Genomic DNA, 18,634 nt, shown 5'->3' with positions numbered 1-18,634 from the left:
CTTCCAAATTCCCATTCGACCAGTGGAATCTTCCATGACTTAGAGTGATAATAGTTTAGAGGGATGTAGCCAGCCTGGAGAGTGAGATTGTTGCCCGTTTCTCTGCATTTCCTACATAGTAAGTCAATTTTGAAAGGTATTCCATCCACTCATGGGCATATCTGAGAGCTGTCCAGATTTGGCCTGGAATTCTAAAGGAATTGCTGGGACTCCAGGCCAGCATCAGAAAACTCCAGGCAGTGGTGTACTGGAGGGAGGGCCTTTATTTTCCAGCTGAATTGGTAACCCACCTGGTGGCTGAACTGAAGGAGGCCCATGGCCGCCGGCAGTGCTCCCTAAGCTGTGCTCGTGAATGTTCTTGTAGGAAATATTTTTTTTCATTCACATTTTTTATTGTAACTGCTACTTGTAGGTTAAGCGATTTTTTTAAGGAATGGACTTAGCTAAGTTTCCCTCTAAGGATTGGGTTGCTGTGAGCATAAAATGATAGGCTTTTTGCATCAAAGAAAGCAATTTTCCCAAGGTAATGTAGGAGGGTGTACTGTCTTCTAGGGCACATGGCAGCAGCACATTTTCTGGTGCACCACTTACTTCAGTAGTCACCCTACGCCCCTGTGTATGTGAGGCACTTGTGCCTGGAAAAGAAGAAGCCTGCGTGTGTGCTTGAGAGAGAGGGAGCACATGTATATGTGTGCTTGACAGAGAGGGAGCCAGTGTGTGTGTATGTGTTTGCCTAAGAAAGAGGGCTCTGTGTGTGTGTGTGTGTGTGTGTGAGAGGAGAAAGTTTGTGCATCTCCCTTCCACTCCCACTAATCCATAATAATCTCAGTTTGACCGGAATTTAAAAGTTCCTGGGCATGGAGAATAAGTAGGTTTTTGGGTTTTTTTCAATTCTTATTGATTTTAATTGGGTGTTTGATATGTATAAAGTTTTGAAATATTAATTGGTGTTTGGGAAATTTAAAAAAATGAGTTTTTAATTATTGGATGTTCTGTTCATCAGCTGTTTTGAAATATTAATTATTAGTATGGTTTTACTATTATGATTGATACTTTATATTTCTTGATTTTATTGTTTGTTTTCTGAGGAATGGTGATGTTTCTGTTTTTCCATTGTTGTACTACTTACATAGTCTGGCATGTTGCAGTTTCTAGTTCAGTTTTTGTCTGCATTTTTCCATTTATACTTTATAGTCACTTTATTTTGTATTTGGTGAGGGTCTGTCTTTGTTCTGCACATGGTCTGTCTTTGTTCTGCCCCCCCAACCAAATCCACACTCCATCTAGCATCTAGAGAACGGGCTTTCTCTACTGCAGGACCTACCATATAGAATGCTATTCCCCCCGATCTCAGACAAGAACCCTGCCTATTGACATTTAGGAAAAGGCTTAAGACTTGGTTATTTAAACAAGTCTTTCCCGAAACGCACTGATTCACCATAGCAACCATTACTATACATTCAACACAATGTAAATAATTACTCTTCTTACCATTGAGTTACTTATGCTTTGTCTTCTTCTCTCCCCAGTCTAGCACCCCTGTTTTATTGTAACTTCTGCTTCTCTTCGCTATATTAATATTTAAGGTTCATTGTACCCCTGTTGCATGTAAACCGGCATGATATGATTGTATCATGAATGCTGGTATAGAAAAGCACCAAATAAATAAATAAATAAAATAAATGTGTGACTGAGATTAAATATTTTGTGTTGTGCTCGGGGTTGGACCCTTGTCCTGAGGCAATGGAGAACTGCCTCCTGGTTGGGACCAGGAAGCACCTGCCCCCAGGGGGCGGAGCACTGGAGGAGACAGAGGCTAGGAAAAGCTTCACCACTGGAAGCCCGGGGTCACCCTGGGAGGAACCCGTAGGGACCCGGGCCGCTTGGACTTAGGTGGGCCTCACAGGGTCTCCTGGGAAGGTGGCAGTCCAGCTTGCCCACGGCAGAAGGGGAAGTGGTCAGGTTCGAAGCAGGAGGTCCGATGAAACAAGGAGGACCAGAAGAGCGTGGGTGATGACAAGGTGAGGAACAGAGCCAGAATCTAGGGATGTGGTCAGGCAGGCAGAGGTCAAAGTCCAGGAGTCAGTCCGAGGAGTGGTCAGCGAGCAGAGGTCAGGTACCGGAGGTCAGACGAGGTCATAGGCAGGCCGAGGTCAGAAGGCAGGCAGCAGACAGGCAGGTCGATGAACAGACTGGAGTCAGAGGCAGGCAGCAGGCAGGCGAGTCGAGGAACGGACTGAAGTCAGAGGCAGGCAGCAAGCAGGTGAGTCGAGGAACGAACTGGAGTCAGAAAGCAGGCAGCAGACAGGCAGGCAGGTCAAGGAACAAGTCAAAGTCAGTACCAGTAAGAGAGTCTAAAATATACCTATTATTTTCCTAATAGGTATATTTTAGAGCCTAGCATAATGTTTGCAGTTGGCGCTGTTTTGGAATCGGAGGTTTATTTATATTGTAATTGAAATTTAATTTGTTCATGGCTTTTTGATGACCAAGTCCACACCTAATGTGTTAATAATCCTGATAAAATACGTGTTCCAAGTGTCTTTTTAGCTTTTATGCAGGGTTTTCTGGTTGACATCATAGCAATGCATGTAAATATAATATAAACACTGTTATGATACTTTTACTTTAAGACTGTACTTTGAGTGTTATTTTTCATGTAAATTCTTTTGATTGTAAATGCATAATTTTAAATTATGTGTACAGAAGACCATGGTAGGGAGGAAAGCCGAGCACAAAGCTGTAAGATTCACTTAGGGTGCCTAATACCCTTGCACTGGCCCTGATTAGAAAAAAGAAAATCAAATGAAATATATAAAATAAAATAAAAAAAAACAGAATGAGGAGGGGCCAGCACAGTAATTGTTTGTACAGGGCAGCAAAAGAGCTAGGAGTGTGTTTGTGTGTGTTCCCTGCTCCTCCAATCCACAACAATCTCAGGGTGATTGAAAATCAAAAGTTCCCAGGTATGCTTATGGGGCAGTTTTCAGACTGTCCAGACAGGTGATGTCTATTCATAGAGTCACCACAGGGGAGCTTCAGGCACCATTCTCAGGAGTTTGTAATCCACACAGTTACAGACGTGTTGATTGCCTTTACCAGTAAGAGTTTAACAGAACAAAGAGAGCCATGGGAAATGGGCTACACATCCTGGGAAGCCAATCAGGGTAGCTAGCGATGATGTTATCATGCAGTTGACATTACAACTTATGTAATTGATCCTTTGGGCAGTCATGCAAGTCTCTAGAACCTTCTATCCTTTTCCTGTATTTGAATGTTATCTATAAAACAAGGGTCACTTCCTGTATCCAGGGAGATGCTGGTCAGATTGTAAGACTAAGGGCACCCAGTACCTAGCATCTCCCGAGAACACTTATATTGATTAATAAAAATACATTATACTTTTTACTGAGTCTAAGTGTTTTTGTGTCCCTGGCCATAAGCATAGAGTAAGCTTTACACAGGTCACATGCCCCTGCTCTTTATGTGGGGTAGATTTTTGCTGGAAAAGCAGATGTAAAGTTGTAAATGCCATCTCTGAGCGTACTTGTCCCCTGCCTGACCTGATCACACACCCAGGAAAGCCTCCTCTTGAGGTGGCTGAAAGCTTGCGTGGGTGAACAGTGCATTGGCTTCTAGCCACTTCGAGGAAAGGCAATTGTCAGGCAGTTGATGTATGCTAGTAAAACACTTTTATTGCAGTAAAGCAAAGCATTTATTGCTTTGAGACTTGCCCTTGAGCATGCTTATAAATGAAGTCCATATTTTGCAGATGGAAGTATACTGCTGGTTTTTTAATGTTTCAGGTTGGCGGACATGGGACACAGCATTACTGGGGTGGACATAAGCGAAACTGGACTGAAGGAATTTTTTGCCGACCAGAATGTTTCTTACATTGAAGAACAAGTACCAGAGATTCCTGGAGCCAAAGTATTTAAGGTTTGACTTTTCATTCATCCTTGCATAGCAAAAGATTTGCTGAAGTGTAGCTAAAAATTAACCTACAGATGTTATGAATCACTGCTCGCGGGTCTCCCCATGAGCAGGCACTCACCCCATGCTGCCGCTGCTTCCCCGATGCGGCATGGACGCTGCCGTCGGGCCTTCACCGCGCGACTGGAGCCGCGGCCTTGAGTTCTTTTCGCGGCCCAGCGGCCGCCCCGGATGTTCCTCTTCACCGCGGCCGGAGCCGCTGACTTTCTGCCTCTTCATCGTGGCCGGAAGCTGCCGCTACCTCATCTTCACAGCGTGAAGGCCGCATCCCTGGTCTGGATTAGCGGCTGGAGCCACCCCCAGGGTCTCCTGCAGCGGCTGGAGCCGCTGCCATCATCGGGCCTGCTCCTCAGGCCCAGTCCTGCGTCTCTGGCTCTGTGCATCGGTGCAGGCCGCTGTCCGCGGTCCTGCACAGCTCTTCCTGCTTCCTCTAGGCGTGCGGCCGTATCTCTCTACTACATTTAAAGGGCCAGACACAGGAAGTGTGATGGCCCCATCTTTAATGGGACTTCCTGTACCAGCCCTATAAAAGGGCTGCTCCGTCAGTCAGTCTTGGCCTTGCATCGGAGTTACTTCACTCTGGAGGTTCCTGCCTGCCAGAGCTCCGTCAGGTCTTCCTCGTCTTCTCCATGGAATTCTTCGTCTCTTCTCGTCATGTCAAGTCATGTTCATGCCTGAGGTCCCCGTCCAGGTGTCCTGGTGTCTCGTCTTGGTCTTCTACTTCCTGATGTTCCAAGTTCCTTGATGTCCTGCTCCTGTGTCTTTGTCTTCAGTGCTCCTGAGCCTTCTGGTCCTGTAGGCCGGGGGTCCCTCGGATGATGTCTTGCCCGAGCGTGGACTAGCCTACAGGTGGACTGGTGTCCTGTGCTCCTGAGCCATTGGTGGAGCTTCGGATGACATCGGCTCCGTCATTGGAGTTCTGCTTCGACTGGATCCTTCCCTGCGCTTGTCCTGTTCTCAGCGTGGTCCGTGACCAGCCTCCTTGGGCTATGTAGGGCGCACATTGGGACAGGGTGGTCCGCGACTCAGTTCCGCGGATGAACTGAGTAGGGCGCCCTGAGAGACAGTGCCAATATCCTTCCGCCCAGCTTCTCGTCTCGTCTGGACTTCGTCAGTTCCTCGTCTCGTCCTGGATGCTGTTGTATCACTCTTGGTATCACGTCTTGTTTCTGATGTCGTCGCATCGACCCTGGTCCGGGATGCCGTCGCATTGACCATTGTCCGTGATGTCTTCGCATCAACCTTGGTGTCATGTCTTCGTCCGCGATGCCGTTGCATCGACCCTGGTGTCATGTCTTCAGCTACCTTGGTGTCTTGTCTAGTGCCAGCCTTCGTCTCTGATGCCGTCTGCATCAGCCTTGGTGTCAAGTCTTCCTCTGCAAAGCCGTTGCATCGATCCTGGTGTCATGTCTTCATCCGCGATGCCGTTGCATCGATCCTGCTGTCATGTCTTCGTGTCAAGGCCCGTCTGCCCTTGACCTCAGGCCAGGCCTGCTGCTCCATGCTGATCCAAGCAGCAGGTCCGAAAGGGCTCGGAATTGTCGGAGGACCATTCACATTCCAACATCATCTGTTGTTGGCCTTGGGAGCTTGCCGGCCGTCAGCCATGGTGGAACACGCCATCTACCCTCGGTCCAGTCCTGGATCTGTCTGGGGTTGGGCTAAGGCCCATGGGCACACAAAAACCCCCGGTACGTAACAACAGATAACCCAAGTCTTTGGAAAATATTGGAAAGAAGAAAGACAGGGTCACTTGTAGAGTTTTAGGCATCCTTATTTTCTCTGCGCTTCAGGTATTGAATTGAAAAGTTGAAGGAATCTCATTAATTTGTCTACTCTTTCAGAGTGGTTATTACTTCATTATTGCAAGAGCCTATGTTCTTAAGTGCCTTGGAGCAGTGGTTCTCAACCCAATCCTCGGGGACTGCTTGATAGATAGGGTTGTGCATTTGCTTTGTTTCGCTTAGTGTGCACTAAGTTTTTAATGCATACTAAATGGCAATTGGTGTGCACCAAAGAAATTGTAGGCATTCTAAAACAAAACAAATGAAACAGAAAACAACCCAAAACCAAACCAAAACAAATTCTTATGGCTGCAGACTCCAACCGCCTGATCAGTTTGGTTTTCTGAATATTCCTAATGAATATGCATGACACATCTGCATACCCTGCTTCCAATGTGTGCAAATATCTCATGCATATTCCTTAGGGGTATTCCGAAAACTAGACTGGCCAGACATCCTTCAGTAACGGGTAGAGATCCACTGCCTTGGAGTATGAAATGTATATTTTCAACAAGTGGCAACTTTGTAGTTTAGAAGATTTATATGTTATACACATAACCCTATCTCATTCATATTAATTGCGATTTTCCTAAAAATAAAAATCTAGATCTACTGAGGTGCTGCTCCGAGACCAGATGGGGGGGGGGGGGGGGGGAGACAAACCACACTCACTACTTGAGTGGAGCTTGTAATATAAGAAGCATACAGTGGAATTGCTGTGCGCTACCATGCAAGAGACCTGCATTCAATTCCCATTTGCCATCTGCTGTTTGAACCTGCTGGATTAAGGGATACTCCAGGGGCAGTGCTTATAACCCCCCCCCCCACTCCTCCAGGCTGGGAAATGCTAGCCACTGCACAACAGTGACATCTATGAATGAGATTCAGGATTCCAAAAGGAGCCGAGGTCTGGGGCCTCTTACTAAGAACTGTTGCTGTGGTGGCTGGAACATGCATTGTGGACTAGGAGAAAATAAAAATGGGGAGGGGGGAACAGGAACCCTGAACCCTGAAAATGAAGGTTCATGGTGCCGTTGCCCTAACTGCGGTAGCTTTTGCCTAGAGCTGGAAAGCCTAAAGGAGTAGGAGGGCGGTTTGGTGTTGCTTGTCTAAGGTAGATTCCGCAAGCACTCTGCAGTAAGAATGCAATCTAATGATCATTGCGAGCCTCTGCAGTAGCTAGCAGCTGTCAGCTTCAGGTTGTACACTAGCCGGGGTCTTCACCTTCTCCGCTCGCCGCATGCCGGGGTCTCCTCTTTGCCATTTTCTGCGGGAGAAGGGGGGGGAATTCTGCACAAAATCTGTGCTCTGTTAGTAGCGCAGAATTTCCCTAAGACTAAATATATCTATAGATAGAGACATACATATATATTATATTTAGCAGGATGTCACTTTTGAAAACAGTGGCAACCCCAGAAACAGCAAAAGGGCATGCAGCAGCCCACAAAACCCCAGTGTAAGTTGCTAGAAATAAAAATTGGTTTCCTCATTCCTGGTTGTGCATGCACAAGAGAAAAAACAGAACCGTTGTGGGGCTCCTGATTTTCTGAATAAAACAAATGTCCACACAGGGCTGTTATGGAGGATTGATATGTCCCCTCCTGTGAAAATGGGTTTAGTACAAACTGTGTGTTTGTTTGAGCAGGCTATCATTATTGGTACCAGTGTTTACAGCACAGAGGGATTCTCAGGATTGAAACCCCACTGCAGTTTGCCCCTCCTGTAGTATTTCCAAGGGTAAAGCCAATTCCTAGCACAGCCTGAGTGTTGAAAAGGTTGCTCTTGCTCTTATAACTATGAGCATCCAGTGCAGGAATACACCTTTAGGGAAAACTCTCTGGTTCTCACCCATAGAGTCAAGATTTAGATTGTTTGTTTGTTTTACTTATCTCTGTTGGTTCCTTCTGCAGAGGAATGGTTTCCCCTCCACTGAAACTGCAGCCAGTGTCTCCTGAGGTGGGGTTGGATAGCAAGTGAGGAGCTTATTCCCAGCTCTACCCTGTCCCCTGCTGAGAGATTCTTTCCCTTTTCACTGGTGTTCAGCAGTGCTCCTCTTGGTGTAGCACACCTCCATGAGGTTCTTTTTTGCATGGGATGCACACAAAAGGCAGAACCTGGTCGTCTTTCACAGCCAGCTCCCATTGCTTCTGTCTTTTTTTTTTGCCTTTAAACAGGAGCCTGCATCTCTTCTTTTCCGAGCCGCACAGCCTGCCTCCGTTCCCTCTGAGGCCGCTCCGATTTCCTTCCACCCCCCCCCCCCCGCACCTTCCCCTACCTAACCCGCCCCCCAGCCCTACCTAGAACCCCCCCCTTACCTTTGTTGAAGAAGTTACGCCGGCCTGCAATCCCGGGCACAGTGGCAAATGGCCCCTGTGCCTGGAGGCTCAGGCTTAGCCCCGCCCCTTTTTGCAAACCCCGGGACATACGCACGTCCCTGGGGTTGTGCGCACTGCCGAGCCTATGCAAGATAGGCTCGGCGCGCGCAGGGGGAGGCAGGGGTAGGTTTTCGGGGGTTGCGTGTGTATCTTCTACTCACAACCCTTTGAAAATCTACCCCTAAATGTATTCCACACATTAAGAAAGGTGGAAAGAAGGTAAAACGATTACCAACATGGTTAAAAGGGGAAGTGAAAGATGCTATTTTTGCCAAAAGATCTTCATTCAAAAATTGGAAGAAGGATCCAACAGAAGAAAATAGGATAATGCATAAATGTTGGCAAGTTAAATGTAAGACATTGATAAGACAGGCTAAGAGAGAATTTGAAAAGAATTTGGCCATATAGGCAAAAACTCACAGTAAAAACTTTTTAAAATATATCTGAAGCAGAAAGCCTGTGAGGGAGTCAGTTGGACCATTAGATGATCGAGGGGTTAAAGGGGCACTTAGAGAAGATAAGGCTATCGCGGAAAGATTAAATGATTTCTTTGCTTCGGTGTTTACTGAAGAGGATGTTGGGGAGGTACCTGTACTGGAGAAGGTTTTCATGGGTAATGATGCAGATGGACTGAACCAAATCACGGTGAACCTGTGTAGGCTTAAATGGACAATTTTCTCTGTGGAAGGGATTGGGCAGTGGAGTGCCTCAGGGATCTGTATTGGGACCCTTACTTTTCAATATATTTATAAATGATCTGGAAAGAAATACGACAAGTGAGGTAATCAAATTTGCAGATGATACAAAATTGTTCAGAGTAGTTAAATCACAAGCAGATTGTGATAAATTGCAGGAAGACCTTGTGAGACTGGAAAATTGGGCATCAAAATGGCAGATGAAATTTAATGTGGATAAGTGCAAGGTGATGCATATAGGGAAAAATAACCCACGCCATAGTTACACAATGTTAGGCTCCATATTAGGTGCTACTACCCAAGAAAGAGATCTAGGCGTCATAGTGGATAACACATTGAAATCATCGGTTCAGTGTGCTGTGGCAGTCAAAAAAGCAAACAGAATGTTGGGAATTATTAGAAAGGGAATGGTGAATAAAACGGAAAATGTCATAATGTCTCTGTATCGCTCCATGGTGAGACCGCACCTTGAATACTGTGTACAATTCTGGTCACCGCGTCTCAAAAAAGATATAATTGCGATGGAGAAGGTACAGAGAAGGGCTACCAAAATGATAAGGGGAATGGAACAGCTCCCCTATGAGGAAAGACTAAAGAAGTTAGGACTTTTCAGCTTGGAGAAGAGACGGCTGAGGGGAGATATGATAGAGGTGTTTAAAATCATGAGAGGTCTAGAACAGGTAGATGTGAATCAATTATTTATGCTTTCGGAAAATAGAAAGACTAGGGGGCCACTCCATGAAGTTAGCATGTGGCACAAAACTAATCTGAGAAAGTTCTTTTTCACTCAACGCACAATTAAACTCTGGAATTTGTTGCCAGAGGATGTGGTTAATGCAGTTAGTATAGCTGTGTTTAAAAAAGGATTGGATAAGTTCTTGGAGGAGAAGTCCATTACCTGCTATTAATTACATTGACTTAGAAAATAGCCACTGCTATTACTAGCAACGGTAACATGAAATAGACTTAGTTTTTGGGTACTTGCCAGGTTCTTATGGCCTGGATTGGCCACTGTTGGAAACAGGATTCTGGGCTTGATGGACCCTTGGTCTGACCCAGTATGGCATGTTCTTATGTTCTTAATATAGAGCAAACTTCTGTTTAAAATATAAATTAGGAAGAGAAGACCATAATTCCTTAAAAGCCAGTGATAAGTACCATAGATTTCACAGCAAGAATTCAAGTTACACAAGAACTGGACCTTTTAAAATACAGACAAACCCTCACCAAATACAAAATAGTTAACATGCCAACAAAAACGGTACTGGAAACCAAAAGCCCGACTGTATTATGCAGTGCAGTAATGGAAAAACAAACATCATTCCTTGCAAAACATCAAGCAATAAAATAGAGAGAGAAAACGTCATTGATAATATTAAAACCATGCTAATAAAAAGAATAAATGTCAACACAGCCGATGAACATCCAGTAATTTAAAAAAACTTGAATAATTTTGTTCTAATATTAATAAAATATTTCAAAACATCTGATGAATAAAACATCCAATAGTTAAAAATATGTTCTAATTACCCAAAAAAACCCAATAAAATATTTCAAAACAATAGAAACATCAAGTTACACCCAATAATTAAAACTAATAAGGATTTAAAAAATCTCCTGCTCTCCATACCTGGGACCTTTTGATTCCACTCATCCTGAGGTTATCATAGATTGGGGGAGGAAGGGCCACACAAACAATTCATTCATTCTTTTTTTCTCTTTCTCTTTCTTTCTCTTTCTCTCACACTAACATTCATTCTTTCACACATTCCTCTCATATACATGCCAATGCGCTCTCTCACACACACAGGCCCTAAAACACTAGTACACCACCTACTGGGCGAATAGAACATGCCAGACAAATCCCTACAGAGAAACTACACACTAGTCAAAATACTGCACCTCTGTCAAACATATGCATCACAGACAGACCTTTATCTAATACAGAATAAGGGACTACAAATTAGAAACAGAAACATTCAGGCAAATGTGAAATGGAAAACCAGAGAAACCAGACTCTGACTTCTGGAATATTTAAAAAAAAGCAAAATACAAATGTATAATAAATGCACATTCCCAAAGATGCCGTATTCTAATTGTTGAAAGGCAAAATAAATTTTTTTTATATGTTTATTGTCTGATCCTATTTTTCTAATCGGTTGGTCCCAGTCTCTCTTTTTTCCCTTGTCTGTTTTTTCCTTATTCCTTTTTCAGGGTCTTTTATTCTGTTTCTTCTCTCTCCTCCTGTCTTCTTTATTTCCTCAATACACACACACAGGTTCCTTCTCATATGTGGGCTCTCTCACATAAGCTTTCTCTTGCACAGGAACCCACTCTTGCATGCTCTCTCACATACACACAGTTTCCCACTCCCACACACAGACTCCCACTCTCATGTTGTCTCTTGCACACCAGCTCCCATTCCCACAGACACACACAGGCTCCTACTCTCACATGCTGTCTCACACACAGGCTCCCATTCCCCTTCAGACATACCCAAGCTCTCACTCTTACAAGCTCTCTCACACACAAGCACACAGGCTCTCACCTGCAGGCCAGGCTCCCACTTCCATACATATGCGCACACACGGGCTCTCATTTGCACCCAGGCTCACATCCCTCCCCCCTCCACAGACACATACATTCTCTCACACAGCTTCATATTGCCACACAAACATATAGTTTCTCATGCAGGTTCCCACTCTCATACATTCGTGCACACACAGGCTCTCATTCTCACATGCAGATTCCCACTATCACACATGGGGTCCGCCGGTGGCCTCATGCTTGTGCACCACTGTGCACTAAAGATGATATGCCCATGGATCCACTTATGAAGTAAGGCCATATTCAAACATTCACTCACATGAGATTTAATATCATTAGTAAGATTATGATCCAAAACCCAGTAGAAGGTGTGATCTGATAATTGTCTATGAATCTCCTGCACATAACCTGAGGTATTTAAAAAAGCTGTAGCCCCCTCCGTTATCAGCAGGCTTGATGGTAATAGAGGAGTCATTAGCCATAGAGTTAAAAGCTTCAAACTCCTCATCAATTTTTTTACAATTTCTCTTATGTGAAGAGGACTTACTTTAGATACCTAAAAAGTGGTTAGGGCAGGGGAAGTAAATTAGGAGCCTAGTATTTTTGACCAGCGCTTACCAACCCTCTCATCTGCAAGAATTCAAAGAAATGTACAGGGCCATGAAGCTCTCAACAGCCCCCTTGTCCAATAGCCTTCTTATCTTCAAGAAGGACCCCCAAAACCTTCCCAAGCTGAGTTGAAAGGAACACCTCTTCCTGTCTTGGTATCCAGCATGGCTGTACTAGTATCTTTATCAGAGCAACACCGGACATCAAATCAGGAGGAGATAAGCCTTTGTCCTCCACCTGGCTTGACTTGGCTTGGGGACTTTTGGAGAGACTTCTGCAGGGTAATGATTCAGATGGACTGAATCAAATCACGGTGAACCTAGAAGATGTGGTAGACCTGATTGACAAACTGAAGAGTAGTAAATCACCTGGACCGGATGGTATACACCCCAGAGTTCTGAAGGAACTAAACAATGAAATTTCAGACCTATTAGTAAAAATTTGTAACTTATCATTAAAATCATCCATTGTACCTGAAGACTGGAGGATAGCAAATGTAACCCCAATATTTAAAAAGGGCTCCAGGGGCGATCCGGGAAACTACAGACCGGTTAGCCTGACTTCAGTGCCAGGAAAAATAGTGGAAAGTGTTCTAAACATCAAAATCACAGAACATATAGAAAGACATGGTTTAATGGAACAAAGTCAGCATGGCTTTACCCAGGGCAAGTCTTTCCTCACAAATCTGCTTCACTTTTTTGAAGGAGTTAATAAACATGTGGATAAAGGTGAACCGGTAGATATAGTATACTTGGATTTTCAGAAGGCGTTTGACAAAGTTCCTCATGAGAGACTTCTAGGAAAAGTAAAAAGTCATGGGATAGGTGGCGATGTCGTTTCGTGGATTGCAAACTGGCTAAAAGACAGGAAACAGAGAGTAGGATTAAATGGGCAATTTTCTCAGTGGAAGGGAGTGGACAGTGGAGTGCCTCAGGGATCTGTATTGGGACCCTTACTTTTCAATATATTTATAAATGATCTGGAAAGAAATACGACGAGTGAGATAATCAAATTTGCAGATGACACAAAATTGTTCAGAGTAGTTAAATCACAAGCAGATTGTGATAAATTGCAGGAAGACCTTGTGAGACTGGAAAATTGGGCATCCAAATGGCAGATGAAATTTAATGTGGATAAGTGCAAGGTGATGCATATAGGGAAAAATAACCCATGCTATAATTACACAATGTTGGGTTCCATATTAGGTGCTACAACCCAAGAAAGAGATCTATGTGTCATAGTGGATAACGCATTGAAATCGTCGGTACAGTGTGCTGCGGCAGTCAAAAAAGCAAACAGAATGTTGGGAATTATTAGAAAGGGAATGGTGAATAAAACGGAAAATGCCATAATGGCTCTGTATCACTCCATGGTGAGACCGCAACTTGACTACTGGGTACAATTCTGGTCACCGCATCTCAAAAAAGATATAATTGCGATGGAGAAGGTACACAGAAGGGCGACCAAAATGATAAGGGGAATGGAACAACTCCCCTATGAGGAAAGACTAAAGAGGTTAGGACTTTTCAGTTTGGAGAAGAGACGGCTGAGGGGGGATATGATAGAGGTGTTTAAAATCATGAGAGGTCTAGAACGGGTAGATGTGAATCAGTTATTTACTCTTTCGGATAGTAGAAAGACTAGGGGGCACTCCATGAAGTTAGCATGGGGCACATTTAAAACTAATCGGAGAAAGTTCTTTTTTACTCAACGCACAATTAAACTCTGGAATTTGTTGCCTGAAGATGTGGTTAGTGCAGTTAGTATAGCTGTGTTTAAAAAAGGATTGGATAAGTTCTTGGAGGAGAAGTCCATTACCTGCTATTAAGTTCACTTGGAGAAGAGATGGCTGAGGGGGGATATGATAGAGGTGTTTAAAATCATGAGAGGTCTAGAACGGGTAGATGTGAGTCGGTTATTTACTCTTTCAGATAGTAGAAAGACTAGGGGGCACTCCATGAAGTTAGCATGGGGCACATTTAAACTAATCGGAGAAAATTCTTTTTTACTCAATGCACAATTAAACTCTGGAATTTGTTGCCAGAGGATGTGGTTAGTGCAGTTAGTGTAGCTGGGTTTAAAAAAGGATTGGATAAGTTCTTGGAGGAGAAGTCCATTACCTGCTATTAAGTTCACTTAGAGAATAGCCACTGCCATTAGCAATGGTAACATGGAATAGACTTAGTTTTTGGGTACTTGCCAGGTTCTTATGGCCTGGATTGGCCACTGTTGGAAACAGGATGCTGGGCTTGATGGACCCTTGGTCTGACCCAGTATGGCATTTTCTTATGTTCTTATGTTTAATATTAAGGGTGAAACTTAGCCTAGCCTGCGTTATTTGCCCATGTACACTGCAGCCAGTTTTCAAAGGCAAACTATCCTTGTCCTTTGCAGTTACTATTTATAGGAGTAAAAGAGTGTACATACATTTGAAAAACAAATGTGTGCCTGCTGTTTTTTGCTCCTGCAAGCCAAACGCACCCACGAGAATGCCTCTTTGTAACCCAGCTAAAAGTTCCTGTGCTTACTCACAGCCAGGCAGAGGGGGGGAAACTTGCAGACCGGACAGTTTATCCGGGTTGATGGCTTTGAAAATTGCCCTCTGTATAAAGTTTATGTAAAGTAAGACTGGTTGCTAACTGTAAGGGTTGAATTTTCAAAGCCATTTATTACTACCCATGTGTATGTAACCGGCTCCATGTGCACTTCTATGCAAGCTGCAGAGAGGCGTTGGGGGCTGGAGTTGAGATTTATGCGCATACCTTTTTTGATTTTAAGAAGTATGCACATAAATTACATCAAACTAGCAATGCCCTCTGAAGAGGAGGTGTAACTTTGTGCGCTGTAATGTGAACGTATACCTGAGTATTTTCAAAAGGCTGAGACCCAGACCATTCTGAAAGCAGATGTTGCCTTTCAGATGAGAGGCAGCATTTATGAGGATTCGACTCCTCTCCCTTATTCAGAAACTGTAATTAAAAATGAAATATTTTATTTCACCTCTCACTAAGCTCCTTGCCTTTTTTTTGCAGAGTTTGTCTGGGAATATTTCACTCTACTGCTGCAGCATCTATGATTTTCCCAGGTAAGACTGAATAGTGTTTCAGAAATCTTATGATTCAAACTTTTGTGGGCTATCTGCGATCATAATGCCCAATCCATCTTTTTTATCATATATATTTATTTGACTAGTGATTCTGTTTTACTTTTAATCTTACACTTGAATTTTATTGTAACTGGATTTAATAATTATACATCACCTTGATTTTCAAATTAGAAAGGTGATTAAGTAAATAAACTAAACACTATCTGGTAATTCACCAGACTTCAGGTCTAAAGAGCAGGACTGAAGAAAATTAGCTCTTCCTTTTCTTACTTCCCTGCTTTTCCATATCGCACTTCATTGACCCATCTGCTATGGTCTTGATATAAATCCCAATATATGAGTGAAAGCCTGCTGCTTAGAATCATTATTGTGCACTAAATCAAAACTAGTTTGGCTTGTACCTTGTTTTAGATATCTCAAATAATACTGTGATGGCTACTAAAGCCCATCACAGACAATAAATTGATTAGAAATCTCTCTGCTTATGAGAAACAATGCATTGAAACTGATTGAGAGTGTATAAAGAATGAGCAAGCATCTGTTTCAGCCTGCCAGCAGCGAACTCAAGTTTATTTTCCAAATCATTTGGGATTGAGAATGCTGCAGAGGAAGAGCTCACAGCCTTCCCAGGCACACTGCCTCTATCAATGCCTTCTTTTATTTTATTTTTGCATCTCTCTCTTCTCCCTTTCCCAGTTACCCAATTTTCACATATTTATAATATTTCTAAAGTATTTCTTTATTTAGTAATATAGTGCTGCTGTTTATTTTTAATCTTCCTGTATTGGCTTTCTATAGTAAAAGCAGTTTACAATGTAATACACAGCAATTAAACATTAAAACATCGAATTATACAACAAACATTTCCTAAAAACCAAATTGCAACTAATAAAATCATATAGCAATATAATAAAAATAAAAAAAAACCAATTGACAGAAGGCATAAAACACAAAACACAGATGTAACAATATAAGAAATAATGACGGAGCTTCATAAAACACACACAGAAAATTCTAGTAACCACCGCATTGGTCCTGGATCAAAGAAGAGTCTTAATAGGTTGTGATACCTTTTAACTCAAGTGGAAGGAGCCTCTAGTGGAGTGAGCTGCTAGCTGTGTGAGCTGCTGAGAATTGGGCTATTGTGAGAGGCAAACAGCGTGAGGAGACCCTTAAGAAACCTTTATCAAACTCTTAAGAAGCTATAGGATCAATTTTCTAAAAATGGTTGTATTTAGGGACCTTAGATTTAGAGGCCTAAATTTAGTACTGCTGTCCATTACCTACGTTAGGCACCTAAACTTAATGAAAATCAAGCCTGTGTTTAATTAAATTTTTATTAATATATTTCTATTCTACCCTCTAAAGGCGCACAGTTTGCAATATATTAAGGCACTTAAACTTTGCTAAGCATACCCCATTCCCTTTAATAATTGTTAAATATAGATGCAGACTGCAGTCCAGTAGTAGGAAAAGGTCTACACGTGTACCATCCGGGGAGAGGTCATATATGTACATGGTACAAAGAAGGCCTAGCTCTCGGACACTAAGTATGTTCTGTGGAAGCTAGCATAGCAAATCTAGAGAAGCTGAGGCTATATGCAGGGACATAGGAAGGAGAGCATCAGTGTGGAATGGTAGGAAGCGATCCTGTGTATGTTTTCTACACAATACATTATCCTTTTGCACCAAGGCTGCATTTCTAGAGGAGTGTGACCAGAAGAGTAGGGATAAGATTGCTATTCTTTATTGGTGACTTGATTGTTAGGAATCTAGAAAGGTGGATGGCTTTGTGGCCTTGAGAATTACTTGGTAACTTGCCTACCTGATATGAAGGTAACTGACCTCATATGTCACCTAGATAGGATTTTTAGAGATTGCTGTTGTGGTACTGTGCTGTTGTGGTAGGAAGGTGCAGGAGGGAAATTCTAGAGGCCAAATTTCTGCTTCTAGGTAGAAGATTGAAATCCAGAATGTCCAGCAGAACGTTCTCGGAAATGCTTCCAGTTCAGTGCAGGAACCCACAGGCAGACTGAGCTCCGGGTCTCTCTGCATAAATGAAACAATAGTGCAGGGAGGAGGCTTTTCCATTTGTTAGAAACTGGAAAATATTTTGGGGAAGAGGAAGTCTGTATATTTTCACAGGAAAGGCTCCACTTTAACCATATTAGAAATTGGCCACTGGTGCTAACAATTAAAGAGGAGATTGAGCAAATTTTAAACTAGATCTAGGGGAAAAGCCAGTAGTCACTCAGGAGTGCATGTTTTGGAGGGAGCTATCTTCAAAGGATACTCTTAATGTGGGCACACTGTAAGCCCACCCCACCTTGGCCCATGTTCACTACACTCCTTCACATCCCACACCCCCCTTTCGCCTTGTCAGTTGAGCATGCAAACTTGAGTATGTCTGCAGCTTTATTTAAGATATAAGGAAAAGCATATGAAAACATAGGAAATTGCCATGCTGGGTCAGACCAAGGGTCCATCAAGTCCAGCATCCTGTTTCCAACAGAGACCAAACCAGGCCAAAAGAACCTGGCAAGTACCCAAACACCAAGAAGATCCCATGCTACTGATGCCAATAAGAGCAGAGGCTATTCCCTAAGTCAATTTGATTAATAGCAGTTACTAGACTTCTCTTCCCAAGAACTTATTCAAACCTTTTTTAATCCCAGCTACACTAACTGCATTAACCACATCCTCTGTCAACAAATTCCAGAGTTTAATTGTGCATTGAGTGAAAAATAATTTTCTCCGATTAATCGTAAATGTGCTACTTGCTAACTTCATGGAGTGCCCCCTAGTCCTTCTATTATCAAAAAGTATAAATATCCAATTCACATCTACTTGTTCAAGACCTCTCATGATTTTAAAGACCTCTATCATATCCCCCCTCAGCCATCTCTTCTCCAAGCTGAGACATGGTGCATTCATCCTAACTAACTCTCTGAGGTTTGGCTTATTCAACAAATAACTTGGTCCTCCTTACAATCGTTTTTTTTTCTCTTAATTCTTCGCTTGCAGTCGGCCCACCTGCCTGACTGCTGCCGATCTGCTAGAGTAACCCGGGTGACAGGAGGAATGCATAGCCTGCCAGATCGACCCAGCTGCTTTTATACTAGCGCCTTACTGTGCCCAATAGCTTGCCAGACAGATCTGGCTGTGTTCTTGCTAATGCCAAGCTTGAACTGCACAAACCCTTGCTTCTGTCCTGCCCCGATCTTTAGGACCTTTTTTTGTAATGCCTTATTCAATTTTTGTCAGGGATCTATCATTGTCCAGCCAATCCTGGAATCCCGAATTCCCCTGCATCGAAGCCGCAACAAATTACCCAACAGGCTAGAATGTGGAAAGAGTGTTGGGAGGGTGGACAGAATCTTCAGTTGGCCTGGAAGGAAAGACAGCCACTTGGAGAGCAGCGGTTCTTATTCCATCGGCCCCCTATGACCCAGCCTGTCCTGCCCCCTAACTCCTCCCCTTGTCCCAGCCTGTTTGCTGGCCCTTGCTGAGTTAGTTATGTGGCTA

The 18,634-nt window shown here is 43.3% G+C and overlaps 1 protein-coding gene across 3 annotated transcripts in view; it reads left to right on the top strand.

Moving 5' to 3' along the window:
* The window catches only part of LOC115085110 (thiopurine S-methyltransferase-like), an 83,656-nt gene that overhangs the window by 33,590 nt on the left and 31,432 nt on the right, over positions 1–18,634 (top strand). For all 3 annotated transcript variants that reach the window (XM_029590735.1, XM_029590736.1, XM_029590734.1), the window contains exons 4-5: positions 3,807–3,939; positions 15,036–15,088. In XM_029590735.1, coding sequence (XP_029446595.1) covers positions 3,807–3,939; positions 15,036–15,088 — 186 coding nt within the window. The remainder of the gene's footprint in view (positions 1–3,806; positions 3,940–15,035; positions 15,089–18,634) is intronic.

The sequence above is a fragment of the Rhinatrema bivittatum genome, chromosome 2, assembly GCF_901001135.1.
Source record: "Rhinatrema bivittatum chromosome 2, aRhiBiv1.1, whole genome shotgun sequence".
NCBI classification, from domain to species: Eukaryota; Metazoa; Chordata; class Amphibia; order Gymnophiona; family Rhinatrematidae; genus Rhinatrema; species Rhinatrema bivittatum.
This window is presented reverse-complemented; position numbering and strand designations above follow the sequence as displayed.